The 15,000-nt window shown below is 40.2% G+C and overlaps 1 protein-coding gene across 2 annotated transcripts in view; it reads left to right on the plus strand.

The window, feature by feature from the left end:
• The window catches only part of stpg2 (sperm-tail PG-rich repeat containing 2), a 56,262-nt gene that overhangs the window by 39,849 nt on the left and 1,413 nt on the right, over window positions 1-15,000 (plus strand). Inside the window, exons 10-13 of one of the 2 annotated variants that reach the window (XM_058375526.1) lie at window positions 6,386-6,478; window positions 6,554-6,719; window positions 14,613-14,728; window positions 14,867-15,000. The exon at window positions 14,867-15,000 is cut by the window's right edge and continues 1,411 nt beyond it. In XM_058375526.1, coding sequence (XP_058231509.1) covers window positions 6,386-6,478; window positions 6,554-6,719; window positions 14,613-14,728; window positions 14,867-15,000 — 509 coding nt within the window. The remainder of the gene's footprint in view (window positions 1-6,385; window positions 6,479-6,553; window positions 6,720-14,612; window positions 14,729-14,866) is intronic. The other variant, XM_058375527.1, reaches the window with a different exon arrangement.

A 15,000-nucleotide genomic window follows, 5' to 3' on the forward strand; every position in this document is an offset into this window, starting at 1 on the left:
GTACAGTAATGATGAGGTACAGTGTGATGAGGTACAGTAGTGATGATGTACAGTGTGATGAGGTACAGTGTGATGAGGTACAGTGTGATGGGGTACAGTAGTGATGAGGTACAATGTAATGAGGTACAGTAGTGATGGGGTACAGTGTGATGGGGTACAGTAGTGATGATGTACAGTGTGATGAGGTACAGTGTGATGAGGTACAGTGTGATGGGGTACAGTAGTGATGAGGTACAATGTAATGAGGTACAGTATGATGTACAGTGTGATGTACAGTATGATGAGGTACAGTAGTGACGAGGTACAGTGTGATGAGGTACAGTAGTGATGAGGTACAATGTAATGAGGTACAGTAGTGATGAGGTACAGTATGATGAGGTACAGTATGATGATGTACAGTGTGATGAGGTACAGTAGTAATGAGGTACAGTGTGATGAGGTACAGTAGTGATGAGGTACAGTGTGATGAGGTACAGTAGTGATGAGGTACAGTAGTGATGAGGTACAGTGTGATGAGGTACAGTGTGATGGGGCACAGTAGTGATGAGGTACAGTGTGATGAGGTACAGTAGTGATGAGGTACAGTGTGATGAGGTACAGTAGTGATGAGGTACAGTGTGATGAGGTACAGTAGTGATGAGGTACAGTGTGATGGGGTACAGTAGTGATGATGTACAGTGTGATGAGGTACAGTGTGATGAGGTACAGTGTGATGGGGTACAGTAGTGATGAGGTACAATGTAATGAGGTACAGTATGATGATGTACAGTGTGATGTACAGTATGATGAGGTACAGTATGATGATGTACAGTGTGATGAGGTACAGTAGTAATGAGGTACAGTAGTGATGAGGTACAGTAATGATGAGGTACAGTGTGATGAGGTACAGTAGTAATGAGGTACAGTAGTGATGATGTACAGTAGTGATGATGTACAGTGTGATGAGGTACAGTGTGATGAGGTACAGTGTGATGGGGTACAGTAGTGATGAGGTACAATGTAATGAGGTACAGTATGATGATGTACAGTGTGATGTACAGTATGATGAGGTACAGTATGATGATGTACAGTAGTGAGGTACAGTAGTGATGATGTACAGTGTGATGAGGTACAGTAGTGATGACGTACAGTGTCATGAGGTACAGTAGTGATGAGGTACAGTGTGATGGGGTACAGTAGTGATGAGGTACAGTGTGATGAGGTACAGTGTGATGGGGTACAGTAGTGATGGGGTACAGTAGTGATGAGGTACAGTGTGATGAGGTACAGTGTGATGGGGTACAGTAGTAATGAGGTACCATGTGATGAGGTACAGTTGTGAGGTACAGTAGTAATGAGGTACAGTAGTGATGAGGTACAGTAGTGAGGTACAATAGTGATGAGGTACAGTAGTAATGAGGTACAGTGTGATGGGGTGCAGTAGTGATGAGGTACAGTAGTGATGAGGTACAGTAGTGATGAGGTACAGTGTGATGAGGTACAGTAGTGATGATGTACAGTATGATGAGGTACAGTAGTGAGGGGTACAGTAGTGATGAGGTACAGTGTGATGAGGTACAGTGTGATGATGTACAGTAATGATGAGGTACAGTGTGATGTACAGTAGTGATGAGACAGTGTGATGAGGTACAGTGTGATGAGGTACAGTAGTGATGAGGTACAGTGTGATGATGTACAGTGTGATGAGGTACAGTAGTAATGAGGTACAGTGTGATGAGGTACAGTAGTGACGAGGTACAGTGTGATGAGGTACAGTAGTGATGAGCTACAATGTAATGAGGTACAGTAGTGATGAGGTACAGTGTAATGAGGTACAGTGTGATGAGGTACAGTAGTGATGAGGTACAGTGTGATGGGGTACAGTAGTGATGAGGTACAGTGTGATGAGGTACAGTGTGATGGGGTACAGCAGTGATGAGGTACAATGTAATGAGGTACAGTATGATGATGTACAGTATGATGAGGTACAGTATGATGATGTACAGTGTGATGAGGTACAGTAGTAATGAGGTACAGTAGTGAGGAGGTACATTGTGATGAGGTACAGTAGTAATGAGGTACAGTAGTGATGAGGTACAGTGTGATGAGGTACAGTAGTAATGAGGTACAGTAGTGATGATGTACAGTAGTGATGAGGTACAGTGTGATGAGGTACAGTATGATGATGTACAGTAGTGATGATGTACAGTAGTGATGATGTACAGTAGTGATGTACAGTAGTGATGATGTACGGTAGTGATGTACAGTATGATAATGTACAGTAGTGATGAGGTACAGTGTGATGAGGTACAGTAGTGATGAGGTACAGCAGTGATGAGGTACATTAGTAATGAGGTACAGTGTGATGAGGTACAGTAGTTATGAGGAACAGTGTAATGAGGTACAGTAATGGTGAGGTACAGTAGTGATTAGGTACAGTGTGATGAGGTACAGTGTGATGAGGTACAGTAGTGATGAGGTACAGTAGTGATGAGGTACAGTGTGATGATGTACAGTGTGATGTAAAATAGTGATGATGTACAGTAGTAATGAGGTACAGTGTGATGTGGTACAGTAGTGATGTACAGTAGTGATGAGGTACAGTGTGATGAGGTACAGTGTAATGAGGTACAGTGTGATGATGTACAGTAGTGATGATGTACAGTAGTGATGTACAGTAGTGATGAGGTACAGTAGTGATGAGGTACAGTGTGATGATGTACAGTAGTGATGAGGTATAGTAGTGATGAGGTACAGTAGTGATGAGGTACAGTGTAATGACGTACAGTGTGATGAGGTACAGTGTGATGAGGTACAGTAGTGATGAGGTACAGTGTAATGAGGTACAGTGTGATGTACAGTAGTGATGTACAGTAGTAATGAGGTACAGTGTAATGAGGTACAGTGTGATGTACAGTAGTGATGTACAGTGTAATGAGGTACAGTGTGATGATGTACAGTAGTAATGATGTACAATGTGATGTACAGTAGTGATGTACAGTAGTAATGAGGTATAGTAGTAATGAGGTACAGTGTGATGTACAGTGTGATGATGTACAGTAGTAATGAGGTACAGTGTGATGTACAGTAGTAATGAGGTACAGTGTGATGTACAGTAGTAATGAGGTACAGTAGTAATGAGGTACAGTGTGATGTACAGTAGTAATGAGGTACAGTAGTGATGATGTACAGTGTGATGATGTACAGTAGTGATGATGTACAGTGTGATGTACAGTAGTGATGTACAGTGTGATGTACAGTATGATGATGTACAGTAGTGATGAGGTACAGTAGTGATGAGGTACAGTGTCATGACGTACAGTGTGATGAGGTACAGTGTGATGAGGTACAGTAGTGATGAGGTACAGTGTAATGAGGTACAGTGTGATGTACAGTAGTGATGTACAGTAGTAATGAGGTACAGTGTGATGTACACTAGTGATGAGATACAGTGTAATGAGGTACAGTAAAGTAGTAATGAGGTACAGTGTGATGAGGTATAGTAGTGATGAGGTACATTAGTAATGAGGGACAGTGTGATGATGTACAGTAGTAGTGAGGTACAGTGTGATGATGTACAGTAGTGATGAGTGCAGTGTGATGATGTACACTGTAATGAGGTACAGTGTGATGTACAGTAGTCATGAGGTACAGTGTGATGATGTACAGTAGTGATGAGGTACAGTGTGATGTACAGTGGTAATGAGTTACAGAAGTGATGAGTACAGTGTGATGATGTACAGTAGTAATGAGGTACAGTGTGATGTACAGTGGTAATGAGTTACAGAAGTGATGAGGTACAGTAGTGATGATGTACAGTAGTGATGAGGTACAGTGTGATGAGGTACAGTAGTGATGAGGTACAGTGTAATGAGGTACAGTGTGATGAGGTACAGTGTGATGTACAGTAGTGATGAGGTACAGTGTGATGATGTACAGTAGTAATGAGTTACAGAAGTGATGAGGTACAGTGTGATGTACAGTAGTGATGAGGTACAGTGTGATGAGGGACAGTGTAATTAGGTACAGTGTGATGAGGTACAGTAGTGATGAGGTACAGTAGTAATGAGGTACAGTGTGATGAGGTACAGTAGTGATGAGGTACAGTAGTAATGAGGTACAGTGTGATGAGGTACAGTAGTGATGAGGTACAGTGTAATGAGGTACAGTGTGATGAGGTACAGTAGTGATGAGGTACAGTGTAATGAGGTACAGTGTGATGAGATACAGTGTGATGAGGTACCATGTGATGAAGTACAGTGTAATGAGGTACTGTATGATGAGGTACAGTAGTAATGAGGTACCATGTGATGATGTACAGTAGTAATGAGGTACAGTGTGATGAGGTACAGTGTAATGAGGTACAGTGTGATGAGGTACAGTGTAATGAGGTACAGTGTGATGAGGTGCAGTAGTGATGTACAGTAGTGATGAGGTACAGTGTGATGATGTACAGTGTGATGATGTACAGTGTGATGGGGTACAGTAGTGATGATGTACAGTGTGATGATGTACAGTAGTGATGATGTACAGTAGTAATGAGGTACAGTAATGAGATACAGTAGTGATGAGGTACAGTCTGATGATGTATAGTAGTAATGAGGTACAGTGTGATGAGTTACAGTAGTGATGAGGTACAGTGTGATGATGTACAGTAATGGAGGTACAGTGTGAGGAGGTACAGTAGTGATGAGGTACAGTGTAATGAGGTACAGTGTGATGATGTACAGTATGATGATGTACAGTAGTAATGAGGTACAGTAATGATGAGGTACAGTGTGATGAGGTACAGTGTGATGTACAGTAGTAATGAGGTACAGTAGTAATGAGGTACAGTGTGATGAGGTACAGTATTAATGAGGTACAGTAATGATGAGGTACAGTGTGATGTACAGTAGTGATGAGGTACAGTAGTGATGAGGTACAGTGTAATGAAGTACAGTAGTGATGAGGTACAGTGTGATGTACAGTGTGATGAGGTACAGTAGTAATGAGGTACAGTAGTAATGAGGTACAGTGTGATGAGGTACAGTGTGATGATGTACAGTAGTAATGAGGTACAGTGTAATGAGGTACAGTAGTGATGAGGTGCAGTGTAATGAGGTACAGTAGTGATGAGGTACAGTGTGATGAGGTACCGTGTGATGTACAGTAGTTATGAGATACTTTGTAATGAGGTCCAGTGTGATGAGGTACAGTGTGATGATGTACAGTAGTAATGAGGTACAGTAGTGATGAGGTACAGTGTAATAAAGTACAGTAATGATGAGGTACAGTGTGATGAGGTACAGTAGTAATGAGGTACAGTGTGATGAGGTACAGTAGTGATGAGGTACAGTGTAATGAGGTACAGTAGTAATGAGGTACAGTGTGATGAGGTACAGTGTGATGAGGTACAGTGTGATGAGGTACAGTAGTGATGTACAGTAGTGATGAGGTACAGTGTGATGAGGTACAGTAGTGATGAGGTACAGTGTAATGATGTACAGTGTAATGAGGTACAGTAGTAATGAGGTACAATGTGATGAGGTGCAGTGTGATGAGGTACAGTAGTGATGTACAGTAGTGATGAGGTACAGTGTGATGATGTACAGTAGTAATGAGGTACAGTAGTAATGAGGTACAGTAGTAATGAGGTACAGTGTGATGAGGTACCGTGTGATGTACAGTAGTTATGAGATACTTTGTAATGAGGTCCAGTGTGATGTACAGTAGTAATGAGGTACAGTAGTGATGAGGTACAGTGTAATAAAGTACAGTAATGATGAGGTACAGTGTGATGAGGTACAGTAGTAGTGAGGTACAGTGTGATGAGGTACAGTAGTAATGAGGTACAGTGTGATGAGGTACAGTATTGAGGTACAGTGTGATGAGGTACAGTAGTGATGAGGTACAGTGTAATGATGTACAGTGTAATGAGGTACAGTAGTAATGAGGTACAGTAGTAATGAGGTACAGTGTGATGAGGTACAGTGTGATGAGGTACAGTGATGAGGTACAGTGTGATGAGGTACAGTAGTGATGAGGTACAGTGTAATGATGTACAGTGTAATGAGGTACAGTGTGATGAGGTACAGTAGTGATGAGGTACAGTGTAATGATGTACAGTGTAATGATGTACAGTGTAATGAGGTACAGTGTGATGAGGTACAGTGTGATGAGGTACAGTAGTGATGTACAGTTGTGATGAGGTACAGTGTGATGATGTACAGTAGTAATGAGGTACAGTAATGATGAGGTACAGTAGTGATGAGGTACAGTGTGATGATGTACAGTAGTAATGAGGTACAGTAATGATGAGGTACAGTAGTGATGAGGTACAGTGTGATGATGTACAGTAGTAATGAGGTACAGTAATGATGAGGTACAGTGTGATGTACAGTAGTGATGTTTGTGCTGTGTTCAGGTGGAGGAAAAAAGGGAAGAGTTTTACAAGCTCCAGCCTACAGCAGTGTTTAAGTCAGCCTTGGAGAGAATCCCTGTACCTCTGGATGCTAAGGTAAACATGATCAGGTGTAATGTTTTGTTTTAGTCCATTTTATTTTCATTTCTTTATCATCATGGTTTTGTTCAGGACATGCCTTCTCCAAGTTCATACAACGTGAGGGAGGCATATGACAAAATGTTTGGACAGGGAGGACATGGTGAACCTCGCACCAAAGCAGCACGAAAACGCCAGAGCTCTTTCTTAAGCACCGCTCCCCGAAGCTCCTCTTTTCACCATGATGCCCACCTCCCAGGTGAGGGCTCAGGGGTCAGGGGTCAAATGGCTCAGTCCCCTGATGCACAATAGCTTTGGCTATGCAATATTATTCTGTAATATTCAGTTTGTGTCCAATCCTCAGATCTATTACAGTTATATAATTACACTGGATATCGGAAAAATGGTAACTTACCAGTAAATGATGTCGTGCAGATACACATGTGGACTAAATTGTTGGTACTCTTTCAGTAAAGAAGACAATTGGAAGGGTACCAACAATTTTGTCCACATGTGTTGGTCTTTGATCTCGAAGTTTTCAAAACAGAATCTTCTTTCTGATGACTGGAGTGTGAGCTTCAGGGTAAAGTTCCACTGAAACCCACCAGTGCTGGATCACATGACCTTCTCATACTGCTGATGAACTTTACCACCACACTCTCACCTGTCTGTGATACACACCTTCACCTCATACACACATTCACTTCATACACACATTCACTTCATACACACATTCACCTCACACACACATTCACTTCATACACACATTCACTTCACACACACATTCACCTCATACACATTCACTTCATACACACATTCACCTCATACACACATTCACTTCATACACACATTCACTTCATACACACATTCACTTCACACACATTCACTTCACACACATTCACTTCACACACATTCACCTCATACACACATTCACCTCATACACATTCACTTCATACACACATTCACCTCATACACACATTCACTTCACACACATTCACTTCACACACACATTCACCTCATACACATTCACTTCATACACACATTCACCTCATACACACATTCACCTCATACACACATTCACTTCATACACACATTCACCTCATACACATTCACTTCATACACACATTCACTTCATACACACATTCACTTCATACACACATTCACCTCATACACACATTCACCTCATACACACATTCACTTCACACACACATTCACTTCACACACATTCACCTCATACACACATTCACCTCATACACACATTCACCTCATACACACATTCACTTCATACACACATTCACTTCACACACATTCACCTCATACACACATTCACTTCATACACACATTCACTTCATACACACATTCACCTCATACACATTCACTTCATACACACATTCACCTCATACACATTCACTTCATACACACATTCACCTCATACACACATTCACCTCATACACACATTCACCTCATACACACATTCACTTCACACACATTCACCTCATACACACATTCACTTCACACACACATTCACCTCATACACATTCACTTCATACACACATTCACCTCATACACACATTCACTTCATACACACATTCACTTCATACACACATTCACCTCATACACATTCACTTCATACACACATTCACTTCACACACATTCACCTCATACACATTCACTTCATACACACATTCACCTCATACACACATTCACTTCATACACACATTCACTTCATACACACATTCACCTCATACACACATTCACTTCATACACACATTCACTTCATACACACATTCACCTCATACACACATTCACTTCATACACACATTCACCTCATACACACATTCACCTCATACACACATTCACTTCATACACACATTCACCTCATACACATTCACTTCATACACACATTCACTTCACACACACATTCACCTCATACACACATTCACTTCATACACACATTCACTTCATACACACATTCACCTCATACACATTCACTTCATACACACATTCACCTCATACACACATTCACCTCATACACACATTCACTTCATACACACATTCACTTCATACACACATTCACCTCATACACACATTCACTTCACACACATTCACCTCATACACATTCACTTCACACACACATTCACTTCATACACACATTCACTTCATACACACATTCACTTCATACACACATTCACTTCACACACATTCACTTCATACACACATTCACTTCACACACATTCACTTCATACACACATTCACTTCATACACACATTCACCTCATACACATTCACTTCATACACACATTCACCTCATACACACATTCACTTCACACACATTCACTTCATACACACATTCACCTCACACACACATTCACTTCATACACACATTCACTTCACACACATTCACTTCACACACATTCACTTCATACACACATTCACTTCACACACATTCACTTCATACACACATTCACTTCACACACATTCACTTCATACACACATTCACCTCACACACACATTCACTTCACACACATTCACTTCATACACACATTCACTTCATACACACATTCACTTCACACACACATTCACTTCACACACACATTCACTTCACACACACATTCACTTCATACACACATTCACCTCATACACACATTCACCTCATACACACATTCACCTCATACACACATTCACCTCACACACATTCACTTCACACACATTCACTTCACACACATTCACCTCATACACACATTCACTTCATACACACATTCACTTCATACACACATTCACTTCATACACACATTCACTTCATACACACATTCACTTCATACACACATTCACTTCATACACACATTCACTTCACACACATTCACTTCATACACACATTCACTTCATACACACATTCACTTCACACACATTCACTTCATACACACATTCACTTCATACACACATTCACTTCACACACATTCACTTCATACACACATTCACTTCATACACACATTCACTTCACACACATTCACTTCATACACACATTCACTTCATACACACATTCACTTCACACACATTCACTTCATACACACATTCACTTCATACACACATTCACCTCACACACACATTCACTTCATACACACATTCACTTCATACACACATTCACTTCACACACACATTCACTTCACACACATTCACTTCATACACACATTCACTTCATACACACATTCACCTCACATACACATTCACTTCATACACACATTCACCTCATACACACATTCACTACACACACATTCACTTCACACACATTCACTTCATACACACATTCACTTCATACACACATTCACTTCACACACATTCACTTCATACACACATTCACTTCATACACACATTCACTTCACACACATTCACTTCATACACACATTCACTTCATACACACATTCACCTCATACACACATTCACTTCATACACACATTCACTTCACACACACATTCACTTCACACACATTCACTTCATACACACATTCACTTCATACACACATTCACTTCATACACACATTCACTTCACACACACATTCACTACACACACATTCACTTCATACACACATTCACTTCATACACACATTCACTTCACACACATTCACTTCATACACACATTCACTTCACACACACATTCACTTCACACACATTCACTTCATACACACATTCACCTCACATACACATTCACCTCATACACACATTCACTTCACACACACATTCACCTCATACACACATTCACTTCACACACATTCACTTCATACACACATTCACTTCATACACACATTCACTTCACACACATTCACTTCATACACACATTCACTTCACACACATTCACCTCATACACACATTCACCTCATACACACATTCACCTCATACACACATTCACTTCATACACATTCACTTCATACACACATTCACCTCATACACACATTCACTTCACACACACATTCACCTCATACACACATTCACTTCATACACATTCACTTCATACACACATTCACTTCACACACACATTCACCTCATACACACATTCACCTCATACACATTCACTTCATACACACATTCACCTCATACACACATTCACTTCACACACATTCACTTCACACACACATTCACCTCACACACATTCACTTCATACACACATTCACTTCACACACATTCACTTCATACACACATTCACTTCATACACACATTCACTTCACACACACATTCACCTCACACACATTCACTTCATACACACATTCACTTCACACACACATTCACCTCATACACATTCACTTCACACACACATTCACTTCATACACACATTCACTTCATACACACATTCACTTCACACACATTCACTTCATACACACATTCACTTCACACACACATTCACCTCATACACACATTCACCTCATACACATTCACTTCATACACACATTCACCTCATACACACATTCACCTCATACACACATTCACTTCATACACACATTCACTTCATACACACATTCACCTCATACACACATTCACCTCATACACACATTCACTTCATACACACATTCACTTCATACACACATTCACTTCATACACACATTCACCTCATACACACATTCACTACACACACATTCACCTCATACACATTCACTTCACACACACATTCACCTCATACACACATTCACTTCATACACACATTCACTTCACACACACATTCACTTCACACACATTCACTTCATACACACATTCACCTCATACACATTCACTTCATACACATTCACTTCATACACACATTCACCTCATACACACATTCACCTCATACACACATTCACTTCATACACACATTCACTTCACACACATTCACCTCATACACACATTCACTTCATACACACATTCACTTCACACACACATTCACCTCATACACACATTCACTTCATACACACATTCACTTCACACACACATTCACCTCATACACACATTCACCTCATACACATTCACCTCACACACATTCACTTCATACACACATTCACCTCATACACACATTCACTTCATACACACATTCACTTCACACACACATTCACCTCATACACACATTCACTTCACACACACATTCACCTCACACACATTCACCTCATACACACATTCACTACACACACATTCACCTCATACACATTCACTTCACACACATTCACTTCATACACACATTCACCTCATACACATTCACTTCACACACATTCACTTCACACACATTCACTTCATACACACATTCACTTCATACACACATTCACTTCACACACATTCACTTCACACACATTCACTTCATACACACATTCACCTCACACACACATTCACTTCATACACACATTCACCTCACACACACATTCACTTCATACACACATTCACTTCACACACACATTCACTTCATACACACATTCACTTCACACACATTCACTTCATACACACATTCACTTCACACACATTCACTTCATACACACATTCACTTCACACACACATTCACCTCATACACATTCACTTCATACACACATTCACTTCACACACACATTCACTTCATACACACATTCACCTCATACACACATTCACCTCATACACATTCACTTCATACACACATTCACCTCATACACACATTCACTTCACACACACATTCACCTCATACACACATTCACTTCACACACACATTCACTTCATACACACATTCACCTCATACACACATTCACCTCATACACACATTCACCTCATACACACATTCACCTCATACACACATTCACCTCATACACACATTCACCTCATACACATTCACTTCATACACACATTCACCTCATACACACATTCACCTCATACACACATTCACTTCATACACACATTCACTTAATACACACATTCACCTCATACACACATTCACCTCATACACACATTCACTTCATACACACATTCACTTCATACACACATTCACTTCATACACACATTCACCTCACACACATTCACTTCATACACACATTCACTTCATACACACATTCACTTCATACACACATTCACCTCACACACATTCACCTCATACACACATTCACTTCATACACACATTCACTTCATACACACATTCACTTCATACACACATTCACTTCATACACACATTCACCTCACACACATTCACCTCATACACACATTCACCTCATACACACATTCACTTCATACACACATTCACCTCATACACACATTCACTTCACACACATTCACTTCATACACACATTCACTTCACACACATTCACTTCATACACACATTCACTTCATACACACATTCACTTCACACACATTCACTTCACACACATTCACTTCACACACATTCACCTCATACACACATTCACTTCACACACATTCACTTCACACACATTCACTTCATACACACATTCACTTCATACACACATTCACCTCATACACACATTCACCTCATACACACATTCACTTCACACACATTCACTTCATACACACATTCACTTCATACACACATTCACCTCATACACACATTCACTTCATACACACATTCACTTCATACACACATTCACCTCATACACACATTCACCTCATACACACATTCACTTCACACACATTCACTTCATACACACATTCACTTCACACACATTCACCTCATACACACATTCACTTCATACACACATTCACCTCATACACACATTCACCTCATACACACATTCACTTCACACACATTCACTTCATACACACATTCACTTCATACACACATTCACTTCATACACACATTCACCTCATACACACATTCACCTCATACACACATTCACTTCACACACATTCACTTCATACACACATTCACTTCACACACACATTCACATCACACACATTCACCTCATACACACATTCACCTCATACACACATTCACTTCACACACATTCACTTCACACACATTCACTTCATACACACATTCACTTCACACACATTCACTTCACACACATTCACCTCATACACACATTCACTTCACACACATTCACTTCATACACACATTCACTTCACACACATTCACTTCACACACACATTCACTTCACACACATTCACCTCATACACACATTCACTTCACACACATTCACTTCATACACACATTCACTTCACACACATTCACTTCACACACACATTCACCTCATACACATTCACTTCATACACACATTCACTTCACACACATTCACTTCATACACACATTCACTTCATACACACATTCACTTCACACACACATTCACTTCACACACATTCACCTCATACACACATTCACTTCACACACATTCACCTCATACACACATTCACTTCATACACACATTCACTTCATACACACATTCACTTCATACACACATTCACTTCATACACACATTCACCTCATACACACATTCACTTCATACACACATTCACTTCATACACACATTCACTTCATACACACATTCACTTCACACACATTCACTTCATACACACATTCACTTCATACACACATTCACTTCATACACACATTCACTTCACACACATTCACTTCACACACATTCACTTCACACACATTCACTTCATACACACATTCACTTCATACACACATTCACTTCATACACACATTCACTTCACACACATTCACTTCATACACACATTCACTTCATACACACATTCACTTCACACACATTCACTTCATACACACATTCACTTCATACACACATTCACTTCATACACACATTCACTTCACACACATTCACTTCACACACATTCACTTCATACACACATTCACTTCATACACACATTCACTTCATACACACATTCACTTCATACACACATTCACTTCACACACATTCACCTCACACACACATTCACTTCACACACACATTCACCTCATACACACATTCACCTCATACACACATTCACTAAAGTTTGCTGCCTGTGATTAATTGATATAATGATTTATTTCAGGTCCTTTATCCATAAAATATGATTGAATTCCTTCAGCAACTGAATCAGTTCTGACTTAATACAATAAAATATTAAGAATATACAGTGTAGTGAACGCTGTGCTTATGAAATAGCAGTTAGCAAATTAGCAGAATATGACACAGTGTGTGTGTGTGTGTGTGTGCATGTGTCTGTCTACAGGCCCAGGTCACTACAGTCCACACATTATGTCTAACTCACAGTTTGCTCTCATTGGATTTAATGAGGATCGATTTAAACAACCTAAAAACTTGACACCTGGACCAGGAGCATACACGGTACACACACACACACACACACACACACACACACACAATATTATAAGTTCTTAATTTTGCGTGTATCTGTATGTGTGTTGGAGTGTGTATGTGGGATATTATGCATCTCATTGTGTGTGTGTGTGTGTGTGTGTGTAGCTGAGTCCTACATTTTCAGACCCTTTACTCAAGCAGTCCTTCAATGTGACCCTCCAAATCCCGATGATGTCACACACTCTGACTCGACCTCCTCAGCAGGCCATGGAGGCAGCTCTGTCCTTCACCAGTGCTTA

This window comes from Hemibagrus wyckioides, linkage group LG22 (genome assembly GCF_019097595.1).
Source record: "Hemibagrus wyckioides isolate EC202008001 linkage group LG22, SWU_Hwy_1.0, whole genome shotgun sequence".
NCBI classification, from domain to species: domain Eukaryota; kingdom Metazoa; phylum Chordata; class Actinopteri; order Siluriformes; family Bagridae; genus Hemibagrus; species Hemibagrus wyckioides.